The sequence below is a fragment of the Marmota marmota genome, unplaced genomic scaffold (assembly GCF_001458135.2).
Source record: "Marmota marmota marmota unplaced genomic scaffold, marMar, whole genome shotgun sequence".
Classification (NCBI taxonomy): Eukaryota; Metazoa; Chordata; class Mammalia; order Rodentia; family Sciuridae; genus Marmota; species Marmota marmota.
In genome coordinates, this window is record NW_025999932.1 from 36,101,415 (window position 1) to 36,129,353 (window position 27,939).

Consider the following 27,939-nt stretch of genomic DNA (forward strand, 5'->3'; position numbering starts at 1 on the left):
ATGTTCAGAAAGATCCACTCCATCTTTAGCTCCAGCCGGCAGAGGAAGGCTGCTGCGGAGAGCCCCTACTGCAACGGAGCCGGTCCCACCGTGAGGCTCATTCGCAGCAGCTCCATGTACGTGGTCGGGGACCACGGCGAGAAATTCAGTGAGTCCTTGAAGAAGTACAGAAGCACGAGCAGCATGGACAGCAGCCTGTACTACCCTCCCCAGGAGGAGGACCGGGCCTGGATGTATTCGCGCACCCAGGACTGTCTGCAGTACCTGCAGGAGCTGCTGGCCCTGCGCAAGAAGTACCTCAACAGCTTCAGTGACCTCAAGGCCCACCGCACGCAGGGCGTTTCCTCCACCTCCTCCAAATCCTCCAAGGGAGGCAAAAAGGCCTCTGGCCAATCCTCCTCCAAAGAAATAAAGGTAAGTGCTGCGCGGTGGGGTGGTGCTCCTCTGCAATCCCAGAGGCTCTGGAGGCTGAGGCAGGAGGATCGCAAGTTCAAAGCCAGCCTCGGCAATTTAGCGAGGCCCTGAGCAGCTCAGCAAGACTCTGTCTCTAAATAAAATATAAAAAAGGGGCGGGAGAATGTGCTCAGTGGTTAAGTGCCCCTGGGTTCAACTCCTGGTAAAAAAAAAAAAAAATACTGCTGAGCTGCGCAGTTTAGATGGGAGCTCTTTCAGGAGTTGTGAATACCTGTTGCAACCGTCTGTCTAATCCATGGACTTGCTTAGTAAGTCAGACCCACCCCAAGCAATGGGTCAGTAGTCCTTAAAGACTCCCTATGGCCAACTTCCCAGTCTGGGATTGGTGGCTAATCCCTTGCTTATTTTAAAAGCTAAGGACACAGGAAGAGCAATTTAATGGCATCAATAGCGCACCCAGGTGGGAAGGGCAGGGACTGGGTGCCAGGTGGTTCTGAATTTGCATCCTCCATCTGTCACTTACAGCCCAATTAACAGAAGAGATAATGCTTCATGGCATTTGGATGATGACCAATGATTTCTCAGCATTTTATTGCGATTTCTTCAAATGCTATTATGATCACATTTTAAAATCCCAGGGAAAAGTGATTTTTTTTTTTTGCATGAACTAGATGATTTCAAATATCTAGGTGCTTAGTCCCAGGCCAGTCTAACTACCAGGGGATTCGTCCAGCAGTACCTTGGGCTCAGGTGTTCCAGTGGCTCAAGTAAGGCACAGAGAGAGTCTCTGGCTTGCAGGAAGTTGCCAGATGAGTTTGCTGGACACTGGAGGCCACAAACATGAAATTAATGAAAGAAAACATGCATGTATTTTGTCACTTATACTTATCACAGAGTTTTGTAAATGCTCTTTTATTTAAATAATGCCAGTGTGAAAGGTAGAGAGGAAGTCCTGTATCATGGAAGGTAAACTAAGGCTCAAGGACCCTATCTTGTCCTACATCTTGCATGTGACTCACTAGGTCATCTGATTCCAGTTATGACCCCCCCCATCCACTTACTTACTCTGTTCTTTATTTCTTCCAGTTTATTTAGTTTATTTTTAATGCCTATAATTTGAGGGTCTTTGGCTGAATATTTCCATTTTTTGCAATGGCTGGACTAGAGGGTCTCCAGAGCCGGCCTGCTTCCCACTCCCTCGCTGTCTTGCCAGAGTGTCCTGCAGCATCCAAGGTGCATTAATGTTGAATGACCGATTGGACTGCTATCAAATCTCTAGGGCTTGGCCCAACCCAACAGGTTTCAGCTATCTGCATTTAATACCAGGTGGGAGCCATTTAAATAATCGTTTAACTGCAAAAGTATGTCAGTGTTGGGATTTCTACAAAAGCCTCCTAGATCTGGATCCCCTGCTGATCCTGTGGTCAGCCAGCTGTAGATTTGTGGGACAGATGTCTCCTACTTTGGGGCCAGCTTTGATGACAGAGAGGTTGGCAGGGCCTTTGGACATCTTTCCAGATTGAGTATTTTTCGGTTCTGAGCTATGGTTAGATTCCTTCTGGGCTCTGTGCCCTGCAAAGGGAACCAACCCTTGTGGGACCTAGCGTCCTTCCTGCTGAGCTATCTGTGAATGGAGGAAAGGGAGAGAAGTAGAACAGCCATCTCTAGCTTTATGAAGTGGCTGTGAAGAGGGGCACAGACATGTACCATGCATGGATCTTCTGAGAAGATGCCTCTTACCATGGTGTCAACAGGGGAAAGTCTTAAAAGGACATTGAAGTCAATCAGACCAAGGTATTTCTATTCACAAGCTGTGTGCCTTTGTCAAATGAGGTTTACCTTTCTGGGCCTCTATTTCAGTAGCACAGACATGGAAATGATAATATCCCTTGTGAGGAGTCAGTAACATCTTGCATGTGACTCTAGCTGGTACTTCTGGATACTCTAGTGTTGACTGACTCAGAATGTTAGGTGCAGAAGGCTGGTAATCTTCGGATGAGCTGCTTTCCTCCCGGTGGCTCCTCCAGAAAGAGCCGCCTACTGAGCTTACTGTGCAAGAATGTGTGTGGTCTCTGCAGAATAGGTCTCTGTGCACTTCAGAGGCAGCCGCCAGGAGGCTCCTCCCCTCTGGAATGCCATAGCCTTCCTCTTTGGTAGTAAACCCTGCTGGTGCTCAAGGGTTAAAGCAAGCCCTGTTCTTTTCCCTGTCTCCTTATTATGGAGACACAGAAGGTGGTTTTATTTAGAACTAGAGTCATTGCAGATGGTATTAGTTAAGATGAGGTCATGCCAGAGAAAGGGGACACTAATCCAATACAACTGCCGTTCCTAATAAGAAGATGGCTTTGTGAAGATGCAGAGACCCAGGGAGAGGGCCATGTGGAGGCTGGAGTGATTCAGCCACAAGCCAAGGAGCTACTGGAAGTTGGGAGAGTGGCCTGGGACACGCCTTCCCTGGCACCGTCACTTGGAAACACATGTGTTTGGAAATACATGGACTCATCTATAGAACTAGCTCTTTTCTGTTCTCCAGACTTAGAAGTTCTCTCTGTCCCAGCACTCACCATATCCTACTGTGGTTTGTTGAAATGCGTGTCTCCCCGGGTGGACTGCACTGAGACTGGGGCACTTAAACTAGAAACGGTAACTTTTTCATTTTTCTCTCCCTGGAGCAGTGGACACCACTCAGCACTCATAGATGCTTTGTGAACTTCAAGTCTGCTGTCTTTTTTGCCATAGGTAGCTGGGAGCTGGCCTTTATGTAGGGAGTGAGCCGTGTTCTAAGTGACCCAAGACACATGGCAGCTCCTCCTTCCTTCTCTCCAAATATCAGCCCCTTGCCTGGCCGCAGAGCCCAAGTCTCCTTGCCTGTTCCTCTCTTGCAAGTAAGATGGCTTTTAAATTATTTTGATTAAGAGCCACAGAACTCCTACATATATTTTAGATATTGACTTAGTTTACCTAAACATACAATCAAAATAAAATTGTCATGAAATGGACTTAACTCCTTTTCTTGCTTAGCACTCTGATGTTTTTCAAAGTATACTATTTCAAAATTTGGTCATGGCATGCTAACTTGATTTCACAAGGTACTACTGGGTCAAGATCTATACTTTTTTAATGCTCTGAAGTAAGGCATTTTAATTGAAAGGCTACTGGTGTCTCAGGCATGAAGCACCAGGGTGCCCGATGGTCCGCCATCCCAGCTCCCTGGAGATACCTTGAGCCTAGAAGGGCACCCATGTGGGTCAAGGGAAGGAAAAAATGTGGGTAAACCAAAGGGAAGGTGAGCCTGGGAAGTGCCCCTGGAGTCACATATGGCCCTGTGGGATCTGTTTCTCCCTCAGAATAAGAAGTTGTCACAAAAAATGAAAGAAACATACTTTCTCCAAGATTTTAATTAAAATCAGAACAACAAAAATCCATATGTGATCATTTTTATGATTCTATGTTGGGCATGAGCTACAGTTTGGGATTCATTATTTGGGTGCTCAAAGGTTCGAATTTCTAATACAGGGCACAATGTGCAGCGCAGTGGGACAGCATATTTGAAACAGGTCTTGTCCTGTAAAGTAGAGTCTCTGAACCAACAGGGCGAGATCCTCCTCTGGGCACCTTGGGTGTTTCCGACAGTGAAGAGAAACAGTGACAGTGTCCTCCACACCTGCTTCCACTGCTTCTGTGCCACAGCCCAGGCACCATCAGGAACAACCCACAGCTAATCATCCTCCAAATCCCACATGCTAGGTATCAGCCCATCCTACAGATGGGAGAACTGGGGCTCAGAGACATGGTGGAGCAGTTATGTGAGGCCAAGTTCCCAATGAACAAAGAGCCACGATGTAAAGTCAGTCTGTGTCGTGCCAGAATTCACCCTCTAGTAGATGTCCCATAGCACCTTTCACCTGGGGAACATTTTTTTTTCCAGTGCTGGGAATAGAACCCAGTGCGTGGGAGGCAAACACTCTTCCAGCTGAGCTATATCCCCAGCCCAGGGAACATTTTTTGAGCCTGTATAACATACAAGATGTCAGAGTGTGCACCTCAGGACTCACTGAGGACACTGCTCTCTATCCTGCCCACTTGGGCATACCTGAGTCAGGGAGAGGGGGTCAGGGAGGTACCCACCTGCTATACTCATGGTGCTAGGAAGGTGTTTTAGTCAGCTTTTTCACTGCTGTGACTTAAAAGACCTGACCAGGGCCATTATAGAGGAGGAAAAGTTTATTTGGGGGCTCATAGTTTCAGAGGTCTCAGTTCAGAGACAGCAGGCTCCATTCTTTGGGGCTCGTGGGAGAAGAATGTGGTGGAGGGAAGCCGAGACCTCACTCACCAGTTCCAAACTATATATCCCAAGACCACACCCCCAGTGACCCACTTCCTCCAGCCACATCCTACCTGTCTTCAGTTACCACTCAGTTAATCCCCATCAGGGGATTGATTCAATGTTGGATTAAGACTCTTATAATCCAATCATTTCTCCTCTAAACCTTCTTGCATTGTCTCACACCTGAGCTTCTGGGGGACACTTCACAACAGAAGGAGTCTCCCAAAGGAGACTGCCTGACCTGGGCTCCCTTCACCCAGAGAAACCTGGCTGGAAAGAAGTGACCGAAAGGCCTGGCTTAAGTTGTCTCCTCTCCATGGGTCTGTAAAATTTCCCTCACATAGCTACCCCTGATTTCATTTCACCCCAGGTCTTCACAGCACGGGAATATTGAGTTTGTTCTCTTCTCTTGGAAGAGAGCTGGGGAAGTAGTGCAGGCCCAGTCACCATGGGTAGGTACTGTTTCCTCAAATCATTTCCACAAAAGTATGTTCAAACCTCCAGCTCATTTCACAAACATCTGAGATGAGCCACACACCAGAATAATGAAGTAGCAGTAGAAATTGGAAAATCAGGAGAGGAAAAAAAAATCCACAGAAAATCAAGACCACTCAAAAAAATTTGCAGAGCAAATTTGCAGGGAAATGGCTGGATTCACTTCAAAATTCTGATGATCTAAAAAAGGACCATATCTATTGCTTAGGGGAAGGGAGATTTTTTTCCCCCTAACTTTGAATTCTAATGCTTCTCATATGGTACTTGATACAGGGAATTTTGTGTGATGGGATTGGTAATGAACTCAATAATATTTTAGTAGTCATTCATTAATAAATCATTTCTTCATTCATTCATTCATTCATCAACTCACACTTATCATCCCTGTCTGCAAGGGGGGCTCATGGTTGAGAGACAGCAAGGCATAAAACCAGCACAGAGCTCCCTCTGCAGTTTCTCAGAGCCCCTGCGGTGACAACTGCCCCAGCCTTGAACCCAGTCTTAGCAAAGGCTTCAGGATTATCCTTGAGTCTGAGGCTTCTGCCACTCTCTCTGAGCCCAGGGGTAGACTTGGAGGCCTGAGATATGCATGGAGCACAGGTTCTTCCAACAGTCTATCAAAATCCCCTAAAGATGTGGTTCTCCCAGAGAAAACTATACCAAGTTGTCCCCTAGTGTTTCTTGCAAACACGCCCCACCATGTCCTGCATGTTAGAAAGCCAAGTGTTCTGTCTGTGATTTGTTCTGGGGTCACCCAAATAGTCTACCTCTGGGACAGGCCTGTTTGCCTCTCCTGCCTTACTGTTTATTTTCATTTCTTTGAGCTCCAGCCCAGCCACCCACATCGTGAGGGGCTTGGAGCATTTGACTTCTCTCTCTACTCTCCTTCTCATAAACATCACTTCTCTCAGTGTCCTTTGTAAAAACAAACAGCAACAACAACAAACCCCCTTTAATTTATATACATAAAACTCACCCTTCTAAAGCATACAAGGCAATGGTTTTGAGTCTATTCATGGTGGTGTCGCTTTCACCACTGTCTAACTGTAGAACATTCTCATCACCCATTCCAACTTTTGGGGGGCATGTGTCAAATAAACATAACATTAACCATTTTCAACATAGCACCTTGTCATTCCTTAAGTGGGTGCTTTCTAGTGTTCTCAAATTATAGGTAATAACGTGTGTTTACTGTTAATAATTAGGCACTTTTCTTTAAACAATTTTGCATCATTTAAATTTTTTTTTGTAGTTGTAGATGGACAGAATGCCTTTATTTTATTGGTTTATTTTTATGTGGTTCTAAGGATCAAACCCAGTGACTCACGCATGCTAGGCAAGCACTCTGCCTCTGAGCTACAGCCCCAGGCCTGCATCAATTTTTTAAGAAAGTGAAAGTATATAATACTAAGTAGCTTTCAAATTGTTAATTGCCAGACACTAGATTCCATGAACTTTTCCAGTTTACAATTTATACAAACCCATGACGACTCATTCAAAAGGCAATTAAACCTTAACATATTTTAAAACACTTTATAAAAGTATTACTCATAGAGCTGGGTAGGTGGCCCATGCCTGTAATCTCAGTGGCTCGGGAGGCTGAGGCAGGAAGATCCCAAATTTGAGGTCAGCTTAGCGAGGACCTAAGCAATTTAGGAAGTAAAAATAAAAAATAAAATGGGCTGAGGAAGTAGCTCACTGGTACAGTGCCTCTGGATTTGGTTCCTATTACCAAACAAAACAAGTATTGCTAGTAGTGTACTGGAAAATGAATTCCTTAAGAGATCATAGAAGTTTTATAAATACTCTATTTAGGAATCAGGAGAATTTTTTTAAATAAAAGGTCTGACAATTATTTCTTTAAAATAATCTTTTTAAGTGAGATACTTTTAAAAATATTTTTAAAATATGTTCTAATTAGTTATACATGACAGTAGAATGCATTTTGATACATTATACAAAATGGAGCACAATTTCTCATTCCTCTGGCTGTACATGGTGCAGACTCACATTAGTAGTGTAATCATACATGTATATAGGGTAATAATGTCTGTCTCATTCTACTATTTTAAGTGAGATACTTTGAAATTTAAAAATGATGGCTGGGGTGTAGCTCAGAGATAGAGCACATACTTAGTATGTGCAAGGCCCTGCGTTAGATCCCCAGAACTGCCACCCACCCACTGTTAAAAATTACCAAACTATTTTTTAGTATATGATTCAGTGTCATTCAGTACACTCACAATGTTAAGTAGCCATCACCACCACCCATTCTAGAACTTTGCCACCATCCCAGTCAGAAACTCTGTGCCCACTCATTCCTTATCTACTACCCTGGTCTCTATTCCACTTTCTATCTTCATGAATTTGCCCATACCAGGTACCTCCTATGTGGTCACATGCCACTTAATGACAGGGCCACATTCTGAGAAATGTGACACTAGGCCACTGTGTCATTGTGCAAATACCATAAAGCATCCTTACATCAACGAAGATAGCTCAGACGTCACTAGGTGATACAACCACATGGGACCACCGTCATCCATGTATGTGGTCTGTTGCTAGCTGACATGTATCTGTGCTTCTGTGTCTGATTCATTCTACTGACCACAACATTTCAAGGCTCATCCATGTTGTAACAGGTGTCAGAATGTGGGACTACCCTGTCTCTGACAAGATTGCTTACTGGCATTTGGGGTCCTCACTGAGGACTACCCTCTATACTTTAGAGCTAGATGATCAGGTACACCGCCAACATTCCACTACAAGGACAGGGACATATAGGTGGACTGTGGATTGGGTGGACCACAGAGAAGAGCCTCAGGAATGTTGGTTGTGGAGCCAGGCCAGGATTGGGGAGGGCTTTTGGAGCAGGCTACAGCATCCTGTGAAATCCCATGGACCTCCCAACCCCACCCATAGACCCCCATGCAGCCCAGATGATTTAGGCTAGAGATTTTCCAAGGCCAGGATTACTGGTCACCCACCAGTCAGAAGAAACCTCATTAATTCTTCCCTGGATCATGCAACTCTGAGCAGCTGGGATTCTTGGTATGTCTGCCTGGATGAACTAGTTGCAAAATGTACTTGACTAAAGAAATTCATCTACTATAAGAATGACTTCAAAAGAACTAGTTGCATTCTGGCAAAAGCCTCCCCAAAGTGATGGGTTTTTATTTAAAATAGTTTCATTCTGACAACAGTTAGTTTGCAGAATCAATTTTCACTTGAGTTCCCTCAGTCTTGATTTACAAAATAGGATCACGTCAATAACAGGTAGAAGGCTCTTTCTCTTCAATGGCAGTAGGTTCTGAATCCAATTAATCTACAAACAGATTAAATCATCCATAGATAAATTAAATATAGCATGAGAAGCAGATTCTGAATCTGTTTTGCACTGCCGGGAATTATTCTTTGGATCTGTTGGGGACACTTCTGCAAATACAGTGATATTAGAGGCAGATTTTCCGTGAGCATGGGTTAACTAGGGGATGGGGGGAGTCTCTCTCACTTGGCTCATCTCTAGTTTGCAGAGTTGAAAGGCAGTAAAAATTCAATATGAGCTGCAAAGAATATTCCATTATGCTTGGCAGAGCTCTCTGCTAGATGGCAGACAGTGTAATAATGATTGATAACGCAGCGTGTGATTACTACAAGCCCTCAGTCAAGCCGCAGGATGTGTAATTATATTTCCTAATCTACCCTAAAGCACAAGCTGTTTGTTCTGCTTAGAAACAACACTTCTTCCACTCCCCTTCCTCTCTACCTGGCTAACTCCTTGCCCTGTGAGCACCTCCCAGGAGACTTTTCTCATAGCCACACTCCATCTCAGTGGGTTTTCCTCCTCCCTGTGTCTGAGTCCTTCCCCACACTCACACAGCCACTATAACAGCTCATTTGCTTCTCTTTGCCACTGACTGTGAGCTCATTGAGTCCAGACTCTGCATCTTATTGATCTTTTTATCTTGAATCTCTAGCACAGTTCCAGACACACGGTAGATGCTCAATAAACCAAAAGCCTGAGAATCTCCGTTTTCAAAGAAAGAAACTGTTATGAAGTTTGATGGAAAATCCAGAAAAGCCCTAGTTTTGTATTTTCTTCTTTTCATTTAATGTTATATATTGTAGGCTTTTGACCATCTTTACTTTTTGTAAACAAAAGTTGTGAAGACAAAAAATTTTTAATAACTATTTTAGACAATTATCAAACATTATAAATCAATACTTCTTACTCTATGATCCATAAGACATTTTTTATAAATCCCTCGAAGTGTGATTAATGGGTTGAGGATTAAAAGGTCATTAATTTTTTGAAGATTCTTCTACATATATGTGATATTGTGAAACATATATTTGATCTTGCTCTGTTTCCTGAAATTCATCTTCTAAACTCCTTGGAGTCTACAAAGCAGTGTCTCTGTGTGCTAATGAGTGGACTGAAGGCTGGAGGTCCCTAGGAAGCTTCAGGATTGGGCTGGTCACAAGGCAGGAGGAGAGAGCTGGGACTTTCAGCTCAAGCTCTGAGGAGTAGAGAGGGGCTGAAGGGTGAATTGATCATGAAGGTCCAATGAGTTAATCAGCTGTGCCTATATAATAAAGCTTCCATAAAAACACTAAGTCTGGGTTCAGAAGGCTTCAGGATAGCAGAACACATGCAAGTTTCTGGATTCTGGTGCTTTCTAGAAGACATGGAAGCTACTTCTCCTCTCCTGTATACCTTGTCCCAGCTGTCTCTATCTGGTGTCTGTCTCTGTTGTAATGTCCTTTATAATAAACAGCAAACACGTTTCCCTGAGTTCTGTGAGCCTCTCTAACTTAATCGAACCTCAGTAGGGGTTGTGGGAACCCCCATTTATAACCTGTAGGTCAGAAGCACAGGTAGAACAATCTGGGGCATCTGAAGCGTGTGTGTCTGGGTGCAGTCTTGGGGGACTGAGCTCTACCTGTAAGATCTGACCTATCTCCAGGCAGATAGAGTCAGAAGTGAATGGAATCAGAGGACACCCCGCAGTCACAGAATTGCTTGCTTTCTTATGCATGGGGACACCTCCACGTGTTTGGTCATAGAAGCCTTCTGCATTGATTGCTGAGTGAGAGGAGAGTGAGGAAAAATGGTTATTTCTTTTTCCCCTCTCATAATACTCCTTTCCAGATGCATTTTGCATTTTCATCAACAGTGGATTAGAAAACGCTTCTTACTGTATTTTATCAGCACCAAGTATTATCATTAATTTTAAAAGTCAGACAATTTGATGGATAAATGGCATTATTTTAAGAGGCTTTGATTATTGAGTGAAAAGTGGCCCATTTTCTTCTGGCATCCTTCTTGTTTAGTGAATTGTCCATTCATATCTTTATACGTTTTTCTTTTGGTTGTGTTATCTTTTTGTTATTTATTTATAAAGATTCTTTTTATTTAAGGATATCAGCCCATTATCTGCCATATATGTTAAAAATATTTTCTCCAAGTTGTTTTCTTTTTAAAGTATTTTTTTTTAGTTGTTGATGGACCTTTATTTTGTTTATTTGTATGCTGTGCTGATAATTGAGCCCAGTGCCAATGCCTTACACATGCTAGCCATGTGCTCTACCACTGAGCCATAACCCAGCCCTTATCTGACATTTTCTGATGGACAGTAGCTATTGATTTTTATTTAGTCAAATATGCCAATTTTGTCTTTGTTATTTCTTCCATTATTTTCACTTTAGAAATTCCTTCCAAACCTCAAGGTAAATTGCATACTTAACTCACCTCCTTCCCTGACTTTAAATGCTTTTATTGTTAAAAACCTATTTTTAAAATCTATTAGCAATTAATTTTGATAATAGTAGGAACTGAAAACCAACTTGAACTTTTCCCAAATGTGAAGTTTTCCATCACCACTTATTGACCACTCCTTCCCTTCTGTCTTTGGGTTCAAATGTTTCACTTATTGTATGAAAAGATATTGTACTCTGTTTAAAGGTACTAATTCAACTCTATTAGTTATGCTTTTAAAATTTGATAAATGTGAGCAACTTTTTCCACAGTGTTTTGTTATAGTCAAAGGATCATTTCGATGACATTTAAGAAAAGGAGTTACCATGTAACTGCAAAAGAAGTAATGGATGGATTATAAAGCTGGGAGAAAAATTGTCTAACAACTATCAGGTAGCACCTGTGAGCCTGTATCTCTGTTACTAAAGATGGGCAGCTGTACTCCCCAAACTATTTTAAGGTTTAATTATAATAGAAATGTTTAATTATTTTACAGTTTTTTAAAACTTTTTTTCCTTTTAGTGTTGATTTTCTCAGCTCTGTTGTCTACATCACTGATTTTTTCTTTAGCCCTGTCAAGTTGAACATTTTGCTAATCAAAACAAAAATTTGTAGATGGGTATTTGTGCATATGCATTTAAATTTCAGTGACTATGCTTTCATTCTACAGTTTGTTGCTATATATACCATAGATTGTTATTCATATCTATCCCCTTATTTTTTCATAAACCCTCATTCAACTATTCTCTTAAGCGCAATTATGTCAAAGAGATAAGGTAAATATTACTTTTTAAAAATTTATATATGACATCAGAATACATTGCATTTATTATTACACATATAGAGCACAATTTTTCATATCTCTGGTTGTACACAAAGTATAAGATATATATTACTTTTGACTTGGTCCTCAATATCCATCTCAAGAGTGGCAGAAGGCAAGGAGGATGCAGGAGTTGGGCCTCTTATGGTTTATCCTAAAAGCTTATTTTGATTATATTATATTCCTTGGGGATAAATTTGAATTGTTATGCATTTAATTTCACCCAGATTGAATGATTCAATGGAAAAAAAAAACATCTTCCCAATCCATATCCATTTCACATTTGATCCTGGAAATTATATAACCAACATCAATGTTCAGATTTATAGGTATAATTGACCCAGAAGAGTATTATCAGTACTCCATAGCATAAACCTCAGAATTTGTGATTCAATTTATGACTTTTTTACTTTATGTTGGTGTAAAAGTGAGCAATTTGTTTCTCATTTTCAGTACAGTATTTAATAAATTACATTAGATGTTCAACACTTTATTATAAAATAGGTTTTGTGTTAGATGAAGTGGTCCAATCATAGGCTAATGCAAATGTTCTGAACATATTTAAGTTAGGCTAGGTGAAGTTATGATGTTCAGTAGTCTGAACTCATATTTTCAACTTAAAGTGGACTTATCAGGATGTAACTCATTGTAAACTGAGTAGCATCTGTATAGAGTTCTTAAAATGTTCAAGTTAAATCCAAAAGTGTAAATTAGAAGCACCCCGATTGATGGTAAAATATAAATATTAGGTGTTTTAGTCATCTTTTGCATTGCTGTGACCAAAATACCCAACAAGAACAACTTAGAGGGGCTGGGGATGTGGCTCAAGTGGTAGCGCGCTCGCCTGGCACGCGTACGGCCCAGGTTCGATCCTCAGCACCACATACAAAGATGTTGTGCCCGCCGATAACTAAAAAATAAATATTAAAATTCTCTCTCTCTCTCTACCTCTCTCTACCTATCTCTCTTTTAAAAAAAAAAAAAAGAACAACTTAGAGGAGGGAAAGTTTATTTGGGGCTGATGGTTTCAGAGATCTCAGTCCACAGATAGTGAACTCTATGCCTATGGCCCCAAGGTGAGGCAGCGCATCATGGTGGAAGGGCCCAGTGGAGGAGAGTGCTCCCCTTACAGAAAGAAGGAGAAGGAGAAGGATAGGGAGAGAGGGAGAAGGGGGAGGATAAGGAGAAGGAAGAAGCCACAAGGAAGGCACACTTCCAGGACAAGACTCAGTGACTGGCCTCTTCCAGCCACATCCCACCTGCCTACAGTTACCTGCAACCTAGTCAGTCCATTCAAACTAGGATAGACTGGTTAGATTTACCATTTACCTCTGAACATTCCTGGGTTAACACAGGAGATTTGGGGGGGGGGAACCTCATACCCAAACCATAATATTAGGTATTGTATATAGGAGTGTACATTCATTCACTCCATAAATAGTTTTACAGCATGTTGAGCATAGAAGTAGGCATGTGATGTTCATAGTCATGTTTGCCTGAATGTGGCCCATAGTGTGAAGCAGTCACTCTAAGCACTACTGCCTGCGTTACACAGGTGTGTTAAGTTTCCTGGAAAAGAAGCTGGTAGAATGTCAACCATAATGTTGGGAGTTTCCAATATCCTACAACCTGACACAGGTATGTAGCAGCTGGTAGGGAGCATCTATTAAAAGGAGTTGTGTTGTAATTGTGAGTGTCATTTGCCAAAGCCATCTCAAAGAAGAGGTTCGGGATCACTAGTCTAGGGTAGGACTATGGAGGGTCTAACACAATGTGTGACCGCTGTGTACCTGTTCACACAAAGCAGAACATGAGCATAGAAAAGTGTGCCAGGTCTGTCTGTTTCAATCAATGAAAACTTCAGAGGGGAGGTGACACATGAGCTGACCCAGGGTGGGGGAACTGGCGGGTTTAGAATGTCCCCCTACACTTCCCTTTGACAGAGTGTTATTGTTTATAACAGGAAGTTCATTTTGTAGAATTCCGATCTCTTGTGGACAAATACTGATAGAACCCGGAAGAAAATGGACAAATTAGACAAGGGGCAACGTAGGTACCCAGAGGGCAGGTGAAGCCAGGAGGGATGGCAGGCTGACAAAAAAAAAAAAAAAAGCAGAATAATTTCAGAAACTGCCTTCTGGGGTTCAGAAATTGAAATGAGAAAGACGATAGAGTTTGATTTGGAAAAAAGCAGATTTCATCTGGGGGAAGTAACCCAAGATCTAGGCGGGGTGTATGGGTGGCGCAGGGGGGGCCTGGAAAAAGGTAACCTAAGGTCACAGAAGGTGACGTGTGAAAGGTGACTAAGTGGAGACAGCAATGCGATACAGATGCTCTTACAGAATATTCTTTCTCCTTGGGGCTGCTTCAGGATGGAGAGGGACCCTGCAAACCTCAGGCTCAGCCATGTTATATCAGGAAGCAGACTGCATCCCATTCAGCCTCTCCAAAGAAGTTCAAAGTTCTGTGCTACAGAAATGTTAAGACTGGGAGAGCAGCAGTCCCCTTTTGTCTCATGTTCTGAGTCAAGGAGGGAAGACTATTTGGGGTCTCACCCAGGGAGGATGATGACTGAAGTCCCATTTCGTGTCACCCCCTCTTTGTAAAGTAGATTTTCCTGTGATGTTCACCTGAGCCCTGAATCCTGGACCTCTATCAATGCAGCTGGAAGGGTCACCAACGATGCTGGTCAGAAAGCTCCAGGGAAGCTGGGGGAAGGCAGGAAAAATGGTTAAAATCAAGCCAGGACTTGGACAGCCCTGACCCTGACTTCTGGCTGACCCTTGATATGGAGAAAATCATCACAAAATCCATTTGGGGACATTTCAAAGTGAACTTTATAAAAGTTAATCAAAGCTCTGTTATTAAAGGGTTATTCTGAACCCCTTTTAAACTAACTTGCCAGATCACTTGATGCTTACTTATAGTTCTCTCTTTAAAACAACCCACAATAAGCTGGGCACTTATAAGCAGATCCACACCAAACTATGGTCTTACTGGCAAGGTTCAGAATGACATATGCACAAGACTCTCCACTGTATTGCTAATTGTTGTAGCAGGGGGCTGTAAACAACCCAAAGATCCATCAACAAGGGGGCTGATGTGTGTTTCTATAGTACAGATGTATAATGGAGAACTACGCAGCTACTAAGAAGGAAAAGGAGGCTCTCTCTGTTGGGAGTGAACCTCTGGCTACATGAAGTGAAGAAAGCAATTTCTATAGGTATGTTGTATGCTCCTTCCCTTTTTTTTAAGTGGGTAAGTATGGATATAAACTCATGCTTGCTTATCTTGCCCAAAAGAAGTGATGAAAGAATAAACAAAATACTAGAGAAAGAATGGAGTAAACAAGATGAAAAAGGCTGGAATGAAAATAAGTTCTGTCTTGAATGTTAGTCACAGTTTTGGATTTGAAACTAATGCATATTGTTATAAGCTTTTAAAGCATTAAATCAAAAGAGAAAAAACAATCATTAAAAGTTGAAAACCAACTGGTGCATATGAACCTAAATGATTACCAAGTCATAATCACAAAGAAAAGAATTTCAAGAGACTTTAAAAGACATGCCAAGGAAACACACACACAAATCTTATTTTGCATTCAATGGACTAATATTGGTGGTGTTATTTTGAAATTATTTTTAAAATTTATGAATTCATGTAATGAATAAATTAAAAAATAATGAGTAATGATACATCAACAGGAGAATACAAACATTATAAGGATTTTAGATTTTGAAATCATTATACATAGTAACATAAAGCTAGTAACTTTTTAAAAACAATTTTATACACAATTTATTTATATTATTTAGATAGATGGCATTGGGAAAAATTTTAGTTCACCATATAAAGTAGCCTCATACTATATGAAAAATAAAAATGATATAAAAATGCCAAAACAATCAAGGACTACACGTGAAAGGTAAAAATACATAGCTAAAGCTAATTGATGATAATGGAGGAAGTGGCGAATGATTTTTTTCAATACAGCCCTCAAATTTCAAATGATAAGGACTCTTCCTTCTCATCTTTTATCTAGGTTATGCAAAATTGTGGCAGAGGTAAACTAATTTTGTTAATCTCACATGGAGCCAAGATTTTCAGTGTAAGAAAAACACACATGTAAATTAGGAATTTAAGCCTAAAACCTATTATACTGAGTTTGAACTGGATAAACCGTCAATTTCTGTTCAGGATGTGGAGAGATGAGAAGAATTTCACTTCCATCCTTTTAACAACAACAACAAGAGAAAACCCATATAATCAAGTTTATGATTTTTCTTGGAACCATGAGAGAGTTGAGGTCTCAGGAAAAGCAGCCAGCCCAAAATCTAAGGGGAGAGGGACTCTGAATGGAGTGACAACATGACTGTACCTATCTAGGTGGTGCAGACACAGACAGATGTGGAGAAGATCCCACCTAAAATTGGCAGCAAATGGGTGGTGGCAGAGTGTGAGTTGGAGAGGGAGGAGGAGTCCCCGAGGCTTGCAAATTTAGGTAGAATTCACATTTACCCCATGACCTCCAGTGGGTGCTCACATAAGATTGGTAGAGAGCCCTGAGAAAGTGTCCCAGGCCTGGGGAGGGGACAGCAGCTGCTGAGGGAAGTTCTTGGATACCTGACAGGATTATGTTTTTGAATCTTCCTTTGGAGCAAAAACTTTAGTTGGGGAAGGGATGTTTACAACTACAGCCAAAAGAAGGCCAAGGCCACTGAATAGGCTGCATCCCCAGGACCCAGTGCCTGCCCAAGATTGGGGCCTACTCAGAAAAACAGTGAATGCCCTTCTGCCTCCTGTCACCATTGCAAACAAGAATTTGGTGGTATACTGACTATTGCTAAGAGAGGAGTGAGAACATGGAGAGAGACCTTCTTCCAAAGGTAGCACAAAGGCAAGACCTAAAACTGAGGATGCAGCAGACATTGAGGAGAAACTCTGGACCATCAGCTACCACTTTTAACAAAAACTTTTTCAAGAAAACTTTCAAGTCTAAGAGACCCTGAGAGTAACCATAGTAACAATCCCATGTAAATGATCTAGAATGACCGAGAATCAAACTAAAGGCCTAACACAGCAAAAAAAATTTCTAGGCATAAAAGCCTAAATATCTACTACCTTACACAGAATATCTGGCTTTTAACAGATAATTGTGAGTTTTATGACAAGAAGAAGGAGGAGGAGGAGGAGAAGAAAGGAGGAGGAGGAGGAGGAGGAGGAGGAGGAAGAGGAGAAGGTGGAGGAGGAGGCAAAGAAACCAAGAAACCAATAGAGCCAGATTCACATAATAGAGCCAGATGGCACAGACCTTGGAACCATCAGGTAAGACAGGAATTAAACAAACAAAACAAAACAATGATTAATATGATAAAAGCCCTAGTGGAAAAGGCAGAATGCTTGTAAGATCAGATAGAGAATTCCAATAAAATCATGATAACTTTTTAAAAAAGAATCAAAGAGACTAGAAATGGATAGCACAGTATCAAAGATGAGAATCTCTTTGATGGGCTCATCAGTACACTTGCCACAGCCAAGGAAGGAATTAACAAGATTGGAGATGGAAAGGTAGATAAAACAAATTACCAAAACAACACACAAGAAAACATAAGGAAAATAGAACAGAGCATTCAGGAACTGTAGAACAACACCAAATAGTCTAATATAGACATAAATGGAGAAGAAGATGGGGGAGAGCTAGAAATATTTGAGGAAACAATGGCTGAAAATTTTCCAAAATTAACATCACCCATAAAACCATAAAAGAAGATTGGAAAACACCAAGTAGAATAAATAACAGTAACAACAAAACCTAGGCACATTGTAATAAATTTGCTGAAAAGACAGGGGAAAAAAGACATATTACTCACAGTGGAACATGGATTAAAAATTTACAGCAGAATTCTCATCAGAAATGATGTGATCCAGGAAACAATGGAGTGCTTTCTTTTAAAAAGCTGAAAGACAAAAATAAAAAACTCAGAATCTATTTTGTATTAGTCTGTTTTATGTTACCATGACAAAATACCTGAGACTGGTTAATTCATAAAAAACAGATTTATTTCTTGTAGATCTGAAGTTCAAAAGTTCAAGGTCAGGAGCCCATATCTGGAGAGGATCTTCTTGCTATGTCATCCCATGGTGGAAGGAAGATGGGAAAGAAAACACACATGAAAGAGAGACAAGGGTCTAGGGAGCTGAATGCATCCTTTTATCTGGAGCTCATTCCCTCAATAACTAGTCCCCTCCTGCAAAAATGGCTTTAATCCATTTATAAGAGGAGAGCCCTCATGACCTAATCACATCTTAAGGTTCCACCTCTCAAACTATTGCACTGGGAATTATATTGAACTTTGGGGGACACAGTACCTGTCAACGCAGAGTTCTATGCAGAGTGAAAGTACCTTTAAAAATGAAAGCAAAATAAGTATTTCTAAGATAAACCAAGAGTAGTCATTGCATTGACAGGAGACCAGTAGTACAATAAATATTAAAGGGTGATTTTCAGGAGGCAGGAATGTGATAACAGAAAGTTAGATGCATACAAAAAATAAAGAGCCTTGGGGGGAAGAGGGTAAAAATAAAATTTGTGGAGTTATCTTTTTAAATTCTCTGTCTACAGGAAAAAGAAGAATAGTGTATTGTGGTTTTAGAGCATAATTAAAAGTAAAATGCATTATAGCAATAATACAAAGGTTGGGAGAGAGGAATGGCAAATACACTGTTGTAATTTGAATCACAGATATTAGTATGAACTCCAGATTATTTTTTCTTTTTCCAAAAAGCAATATTTCCTAGTTTATTGTAAAGGCCTAGAAGTAATGACAATCCTGCCCAATAAAAACCCCTAACATATACATTGTGCTATCTAAATGCCCCTTCTGACTTGGAGAAATAACAGAATCTAAGTCTGGAGTAGGAAATGTACAAGAGGAACATTGGATATTGTGTTATGTCTAAAAGCTCGGAGGCTCTCAAAGATGCTAAGATTGTGTCAAACGAACTCAGGATCTACCTCGAAAGGGTTCTTACTGTCAAAGGATGGGACAATTTTGAAAATCAAAAAGGATAATTAGAACAGATGAAAAGGCATTATCAGGTGTGTTTAAAGTCTCTGAATTGGTAATGATACCAAAAACAAACCAATGAACCTCATTGATCATCTTTTTCTTTTTGTGGTATTGGGGATTGAACCCAAGGCCTTGTGCATGCCAGGCAAGTGCTCTACCACTGAGCTACATCCTCAGCCCTTTTTTTAATTTTGGGGATACGCTCTTACTAAGTTGTCCAAGCTGGCCTCAAACTTAGGATTCTCCTGCCTCAGCCTGCCCAATAACTGGGCTCATAGTTGTCTTAGGAACTTTCTAGGATATCAATTCATTTCTTTAAAAATAATAAATGAGAAGAAAGGATCAATTATTTATTCCTCTATTTCTAAACCCAATGGATAATTGGTGAGAGTTCTTCACACCAGAAACATAGCTAATAAATGCAGAAAGAATGTAGAATTAGAAAAATAATGTCTAACATGCATGAGGCCCTGGGTTCAATCACCAGCACTGGGGAGAAAAAAGCATCAACCCTTTGCAATCAGTACTAAAATAATGGATCTAGACAACGACTCTAAGATCACTAAGAAAAAGGTTGAGGATAAACTTTAAATTAGATGGGTCAAGCACCACCACACAAATCCATACAAACATATAAACCCATATAACATAAAGCTGGAAAATGTGTACTGTGTGCCTCCTGATATATGGTATAGATCATCACTAGTGAATTATTACCATAGGGAACGTAATAAATGGAGGGCAGGTCAACCAATATCACCAGGGAGTGAGTCAAATCTATAATGTGAGAAATTCTATAGAACAAATGATGTGAATTATTCAACAATTAAATGGCATACACAAAACATTTTTTAGTGTTTTATGCCACTTCTGATTAAAAATAAGGCTCGTTGAGAAATAACAGAATTCAAGTCTGGAGTAGGAAATGTATAAGATGAACATTTGAGTCTCTTTTGAGATTCAGAAACATAGCAATGTCAACCTTGGATCCTAACGTGAACACACGGAACTTGCAAAAGACATTTTTGAGTCAGGGAAAATAGGATGCAGACTGGCTACCTGCTGATATTTAAAAATCATCAATTTTGTTACACATCATAATATTGTGAATGGCTGAAAACATCTACGTTCAAAATACAGTTTGAAGTATTTATGAGTAAAATTATATTTTTTTAGGGTTGGCTTTATTTAAAAAAAAGAGGGAGGATGATAGGTGAATAATATGGAAGAAAGTTTATGAATTTTGAAGCTGGTGGTGGTGAGAATTCCCAGGATTCATAGGACAATTCTGTACATTTTTTATATCTGAAATGTTTAGAAGGAAGCAATTTTAAGAACTAGAGTATGCTATGTACTCACCAGCCCTCACAAGTTTAATATGTACTTATTAAAATTGTCATATTTCTTCCCAAACTGGTTTATGTCCTTTGGACTTACCATTATAATTTATAATATAATCTATTTACATATGATAAATGATGCAATATAAGTATGTAAAAAATTTTTTTTCTACAAAACCAAATTGGATATTTTAGAAAGTTGATTTTTTTTTTAAAGCAAGTGAGATCTGGACAAGGCAAATATGAAAGATTTGACAAAAAAATCATTAAGACCTAGAAGGATTTTGTACTGAAATCTCTTCAGAAGTGCTTGAATTTCCTAGTTCATCTTAAATAAACATGCCTGGAAACTTTCAATGAGATATTGCTTATAAGACTTGAGCAAGAAAGAAAATGAGGAATTTGAAGAAATCCCTTTTAAAGGATTGGTGATCAATGATATTTGGATTTCATTCCTAAATGAAGAGTTAGGAAATAATTATGCACATATGCAGAAGCTTGATAATAAAACAGGTAGTCTGCTCATTGTGGGAAACGGGGAGATAGTACAACTAGAGGGATGAGGTAATTTGTCCTCTAACTCAGGTCACTTTTGAGAGTGAGACAAGGTGCTATTCATAATTATGCCAGGGTAACAGGCATATACTGGGGTGATTACTAAGCAAGCCAGGATGTTTGGTCACCCTGTCTGTGGGACATGGGATAAGAATTCCCAGACGTTTAAACACATGGGGGCACTCGCTGTGCCTAACCAGAAGGAAGTCTAGCAGGGATGGATGCTGGACATCAAGCCCAGGGAGCAAACACCCTGCATGAACACAAGCAGAGAAGTGCTTGTCCAGCAGGTGGTTTAGGTTGGATTTGGGGCTGGGAAGGTGCACCTCTTGTGTGGGATGCTGTCGTCCAGTGGCAAGATGAAAGGAGCAGGGTCACCTCTGTGGCTAAGCACTAGGAGGTGCAAAAGCATGTGCACAAGGACACAAGGAGTCTCAGCTCTTTAGTGCAAGAGCTTTTGTCCTCTGAATTTACTGATCTGTATCCTGTCCTCTTGGGTCCTGTCCCCTGTGACCCTGTCATCATGGAGCTCTGCTCTTGCAAAGCCAGGAAATAAGACTGGTGTTGGAGCTTTTTATCCTGGATTAGTGCTGAGGTGGGGATTGGTGAGCCATTCTCTCTCCCCCAAGCCCTGGGGCTTTTCAAATGCTGGTTCTCAGCTGCTGACTCCTAGAGTCCCTGGATTATCTGATTTCATTCCTTTGCAAAGAGGCCAGACACAGAAAATCTCTATATCCAGCTGGGAGAGGGCACTGCTGTTACAGAATCACCCTGAAAATGTCGAGGGAGATACAGACTATCCACGAGTCACCTCCCAGGGCCAGGCTCTGGATTGGAACAGGGGCAGATTTTGTTTGCAGGGAAGGAAGGCAGGGCTACGCAAGAAAAGACAGCAATTTGCTTATTCATTCGCGTATGCACCTACTTCATTCCATAAAGGATCTCAGGGGAAAGCCTTCTTTTGAGATGGGACTTGATCACACAGGCAGATGTAGGCCAGTTGCTAATGACACCAGAAAGCCGCAGATGATGACTCATACTCCAGCTATACCAGGACCCAAACTTCTTGTAACAGAAGCAAGTTTTATAATGATGGTGTGTTGCACAGCCTAGCAGAGACTCCTGGTGAGGTCCAGAAGGGTCCAGAAGGGTGGACGAGCTGGCTGTCCCAAGTGTATGGGGGAGCCTGGGATGGCATTACTGCCACATACAGCCAGAGTGTCAGGTGTGGCTGGGAGGCCCAAGCAGGACTCCTAAAGCTCAAAGTTTTGGAAATAAGCAACATGATTATGTATTTGGAATAACGAGTGCACAGCTGAAAGGGCTACTGCCCACTAGCTCTGGTGACAGAGACTGAGGTGGCAATTTCTAGGCTAGTGGTTTATTTCTTTCTTTCTAAATCTGTGATTGTTAGCCTACGTGGTGCTGGACTTCCATGGTGTCAGGTGCTCTTGGCAGGCTCTGTGTGGGTTGTGGTCAAGAGGATGATAAACTGATGCTGTGGTTCTGGTCAATTAGTTGCTCGGCTACCTTGTCGCGGTGGGTAGAGACGAGGAATCAACACACAGACTCTGGGAGCTGGTGAGAGAACTGGCTGGAGACCCACCTCAGGCTGTCGTCCAGTAGCTCAGTTTATTTTGGGAATGCATACTATTGTTATAGGGTTCGAGTGGGACGTGCCTGTCAATCATACACAAGCACGATAGTATCCATAAGCCAATCATCTTAGCCTAATGTAACCACATTATGAGGATGTTCTAAATATTGCTATCATCAGGAAGGGTCTTTGTCCCTAGGGGAGGGGGTATCTAAATTAGGAGTTCCATGTCGAAGCTCCTGGCTATCAGTTTCCTGGCCTGGCATCTTGGCACCGCTAACCACAAGTGCTAAGGATGAGGTTTCACTAACGGCCCTCTAGAGTGAGCACCCCATCCTGCAGGTGTTCCTGTCAGGCCTGAAGGAATATAGATTCTTCAAGCATCCGAGCTGCTCAGAGCTGCTAGCTGCTAGCTATAAACTGAAAGTTATTCCAACAAACTGAGATCATGCACAAGTCAACAAAGAGCCTGGAACTTGATTAGACACTGAATAGATTCATTTAAGTCTTACTTATTATTATTTATCCCATGATTGGGGCCCAATTGGCCATTTTCTCTCCTCCCTCTGCTCACTTTCATCTACTCTATTGGTCTTCCTTCTATTTATTTTTTATTGGTGCATTACAGTTAGATATAAAATTGGAGTGCACTGTGATATAGTCATACAGGCACATAAATGACATAGCTTGGTCACCTTCATTTCCCGGTTCTTCTCCTTCCTCCTCCCTCCCTCTTGGTCCCCTGATTGTACTCCACTGATCTTCCTTGCATTATTTTTTTCTAATATCTGATGACAAATCTGTGAACAAGAATGAAATAGATCTTATTGTCCTTTCATTATCTCTGCCTGAGATATTTAGAAATCCGTTGACCCACAGCACTTATGGATTTGGAGTATTGAACTTCCTTCAATGGGGCACTTAATCAAATTTACCTTTTTAAAAAAATTAACACATAATAATTGCATATATGGGGTATAATTCAACACAAGTTTGCAAAGTGTAATGACCAAATCAGGTTGATTAACATTTCTACTTTTTTAGACATCTTTCATTTCTTTGTGTTGGAAACTTCAAACTCCTTCCGTCTAGTTCTTTATAAAATCATCATAATAATAATGGGGCTGGGGTTGTGGCTTAGCGGTAGAGCACTTGCCTTGCACATGTGAGGCCCTGGGTTTGATCCTCAGCACCACATAAGTAAATAAACAAATAAATAAAACAAAATAAAAGTAAAACAACAACAACAACAACAACACATAGTAAGGCTGGGGCTGGGGCTCAGTGGTAGAGCGCTCGCCTAGCATGCGTGAGGCACTAGGTTTGACCTCAGCACCACACACACAGAAAACTAAAGAAACAAAATAAGGGTACTGTGTCCATCTAAAATACATAATAAATTGTTGTGAACTATATTGACCCCACTGTGCTATGAACAGTAGAGTTTATCCCTCCTATCTACCGTATTTTGTGATTCTTTGTCTCCAACTCATCATCCTTCAATCTCCACTCCCCTCTCCCCTTCCTCTAAGTGACCACTACTCTTTCTACTTACATGAGATCAAACTTTTTAGCTTCCACATGTGAATAAGGACATGTGGTGTTTTTCTTTCTGTGCCTGGTTTATTTTACTTTATGTAATGTCCTCCAATTTGCAGCAAATGGCAGGATTTCATTATTTTTTATGGCTGAATAATATTCGAGTGCAAATATATATACCACATTTTCTTAATTCACTCACTCATGATAGACACTATGGTTCACTTCATATCTTGGCTTTCAAGCTTACCTTCGAAACCTCATAAATTCTTGACTCCATATTCATGAAGTTTCAGCAACAGTTACTCCTTTCCAGTGTCTCTGGCTTACGTGCCTGTGGGTCCTCAGAACCTGGTTCAGCCAGCCCTCCTCCCCTCTTATCTCCTGCAGAAAGTAGCTTCAAAGAAATACTCGCAGTTCAGTGCCGATGTGGCCGAGGCCATCGCCTTCTTCGACTCCATCATTGCAGAGCTGGATACAGAGAGGGGACCCCGGGTGGCCGAGGCTGACCTGCTGAATGAAGACGTGGATTTTGATGGTGCGTGCTGGGGAAGGGACCTTAACCCAGTGGCTGAAAGTGCGTGGGGATGTGAGTGGGATTCTGGGATAAGCAATGGGGTCCCCCCTTCTGATTAAAGGGAACCCCTCTCCCTGCCAGCTCCTGAGCTTGTTATCTCTGGGGACCTGGCTGTCCCTGCTGCAACCACCCCAGCCTCCAGCCAGCACTCTGAGGCCCTGTGGCCCACGGAGCTGAGACAGGGTCAAGCTTTCCTAAGAGAAGAAAAGTGACAAGGAGCAGAACTAATGGGGGAAGGGTGTGTAGAGAGTTCCTGTTTAGTGACATGAAAAAGTTCTGGAGATTGCTTATGAGAGTGTATTTAACACTACCCCAATGGCACATTTAAATATGGTGAAGATGGTTTGATGTTACCTACATGTCACCACAATTTTGAAAAGAGAAAGGGCATGGATAAACTATATTTGAAAACCTGGCCTCTGACCCTACCTAAGCTAGGTGGTGGGTGTTGTTGCATGGAGCAGGAGAGGCCCAGGAGCCTGCCCAGGCCCAGCCAGTCCCTGGGGCGAAGGAAGGGGAAGGGGTAGGCTTCACCTTCCTCCTCACCATGGTGGATCACTGGGGAGAGCAAAGAATTCTAACAGGTTGAGGAGTTGAGCCTACTTTTACATTCCCAAACTGTCCATTTCTTTAAACTTTGACTTGCCCTTACCCCCACTCTTACCTAGATACTTGGCAACAGCTTCTGGTCCTGATATTAAATAATCTTGGGGGTTTAAACTAATGGCCAAAGGAAGACATGCTTGTGGTTTGTGGTTGCTCTGGTCTCAATAGATGTGCATCTGTGAGATTTGGGTTTTCAAATTGGTCCTGTGACATGTTCCCTATTTCCTGAGCTCATCCTACCCTGTGGGCAATTTGCTCACCTTCCACATGGATGCAGCCCCACATCCCCCAGAAAACAGAAGCCCTCACCCAGGAGTGGGGACCTGGGAAATGCAGAACATCTGTGGAAGGACGACAGAGTCCACTGAGGGTGCAAGTGTCATCTTCACAATTACAATCTTTTAATGAAAATGTTTTTTTGTCACAAAATGACTGTTTTGTCCTGATAAAAATAACCATCTATGTCAATTGTAACTCCAGTTAATCAAACAACATGCTAAAACATAAAGAAGGTAAAAAAATGTATGACCTCAAACCATCCAGTGACATGACCTTTCACACACACACACACACACACACACACACACCAGTTTATTTTATTAACAAAAATAGTATCTTCTTTCATTTAACAGAGTACATTACACTTTGAGCAATAATACAGACCTCTGTCTCTGTGTTTGATGGAGTGAATATTCAGCACCCTGTGCCCTACCCAAAGAGGCAGTCCTCCTTGCTTGGCCACCCGGGCCTTTCTAAGGATCCACTGTCTCTACCCATTCCCAGTGAGCTCTTAGCCCCGTCCACCCTCTCCTTTGCCTTCTTCCCCTCTTGACGCCCAGCCCTCCCTTCCAGGTCACCCTCTTCTCTCTTCCAGTGGCCACCAGCTCCCGGGAGCACAGCTTGCATTCCAACTGGATCCTGCGGGCCCCGCGCAGACATTCTGAGGACATTGCTGGACAAGCTGGCCACACCTCAGACAGCCAGTTTCAAAGGAGCATGGAGCGCAGGACCATTGGCACCCAGAGGAGACTGGAGAGGCATCCCATTTACTTGCCCAAGGCTGTGGAAGGGGCATTCAACACCCTGAAATTTAAGCCCAAAGCCCACAAAAAAGAGTAAGTGCTTGGGCTAAGTACTGGAACTAAGACGCTTCTGTGTCCTCCAGACCCTTGGGTGGTTCTTAAGGTGTGTGGAGTGCCCATCCTACGTGCCAAAATTATTCCTGTATATTGTATTTGGGGGGGGCAGGATTTCTAAAGATTTTTTGATAGTGTCTATTATAGCATGGTCCACCATTGTCTTCTCCTTGGATAGAGCTTCAGCTCTGAATCTCCCTCCCTTTCTCTCTGGCTCATTTAACCCTCATGTTTTGGGCCATCTTCTTTCATTATTGTTCCCAAGTGCCATTGACACATTGTGCGCTACAGATTTTTAATGAGGGTTTGGGGTTGAATGCAGTAAGAAGTCCACAGTCAGAGACATCTTATGGTATCTCTGTGGGCAATGGCCATCTTGGGCAAACCAATTATAACTTTTCCTTATTTCTCTTGACTTCAATTGCTAGTTAGCTGTGCTCATTCCTGGCTCAGAGATACCTTTGCAGTCTACACTTGTGTTATTTTCATGGAGAAAACATATAAACTATATTTTTAACAGATTATTACTAGAGGTGTTTGAAGAAGGTGCTATTGCTCCTTGCAATCCTCTCTGGAACTGAGAATTTGTTGGTTAGAAAAAAGAGTTCAACCCCAGACTCTCCCGGTTCTATCCTGAAGGGCCATCTTACCACCACCTCCCATGTCTCTCCTCCATATCCTCCTGTCCCAGGGACAGTCAACATCACTAGCCCCACACTCCTGGTGCCTGTTCATGCAGGTGTGAGTCTTGTGCTCCTAAGTCTTGGTCTGGCCAACCCAGGCCTTGCTGTGGGCCCTGCCTGTCCAACAGAAGGGCCTATAGAGACTCATCCAGTGGTTTCCTTTGCTTCTACAGAAGTCACCCAATTCTGATGGAATCAGGGCTTCCTAGGTAGCATTTTCCTCTCATAATAATAAACCATGTACAAGACATAGTGAAACCATGACCCAGTCCTCATCACCTGTCCTTCCTTAAGGCCAGGCCAAGGCCCACCTGAGATCCATCCAAAGTTCCCATGATGATACTGCTGGCTCCTCCCCAGAGCCCAGGACGGGGGGGAGCCATCTGATGATCTCCACAGGAATGGTGGTAATCCAGGCATCCCTTCCCTCTGTGCGGCTGGCCAAGCTGAACTTAAACCCTGTGCCTCATTCCTCCCTTCTAGCCTGGGGAGCTCCAGACAGATCCTCTTCAACTTCTCAGGAGAAGATACGGGATGGGATACAGAGCTCTTTGCACCGGAGCCCATGGCGTCTCCAGGGGAGGACTACTATGAGACAGAGAATCCCAAAGGGCAGTGGCTGCTTCGAGAAAGACTATGGGAGCGGACAGTGCCCTGACCCCACCTGGGCTCCTTGACTTGTCTCAGGCTGAGTCTTTGAGAAGGTGTCTCCTTGCAGTTCAGTGTAAAGTGTTTGTTAGAGTTAAAGATGGAAATTGTGACAAAGTCCAACTCTTCTGCCATTGCTGGCTGGTGCCTAGCTAGTGCCAAATAGACCTGGAGCTCCCCAGAGAACCCGCCTCAGGGGATGTGGAGCCTGGGTTTCCCCACCAGGTGGACAAGGGAGCAGGAAGGAAGAGCCTTGCTGGTGTCCCAGAGCAGAAGACACGGAGGACCTTGAGTGGAGTGCCCAGGCTCACTCCCCTGGCCGTGCCTGGCCTGCCCTTCTCCATGTCCATGTGCATGCACACACTCTGTTC

General features: G+C 42.2%; 1 protein-coding gene across 1 annotated transcript; it reads left to right on the top strand.

Annotated features, from left to right (window-relative positions):
* CUNH13orf42 (chromosome unknown C13orf42 homolog) lies at nt 1-27,939 on the top strand. Its single transcript, XM_048800544.1, has 4 exons — nt 1-414; nt 24,309-24,456; nt 25,976-26,216; nt 27,404-27,939. The coding sequence occupies exons 1-4, from the start codon at nt 1-3 to the stop codon at nt 27,576-27,578; spliced, it is 978 nt and encodes a 325-aa protein (XP_048656501.1). The 3' UTR covers nt 27,579-27,939.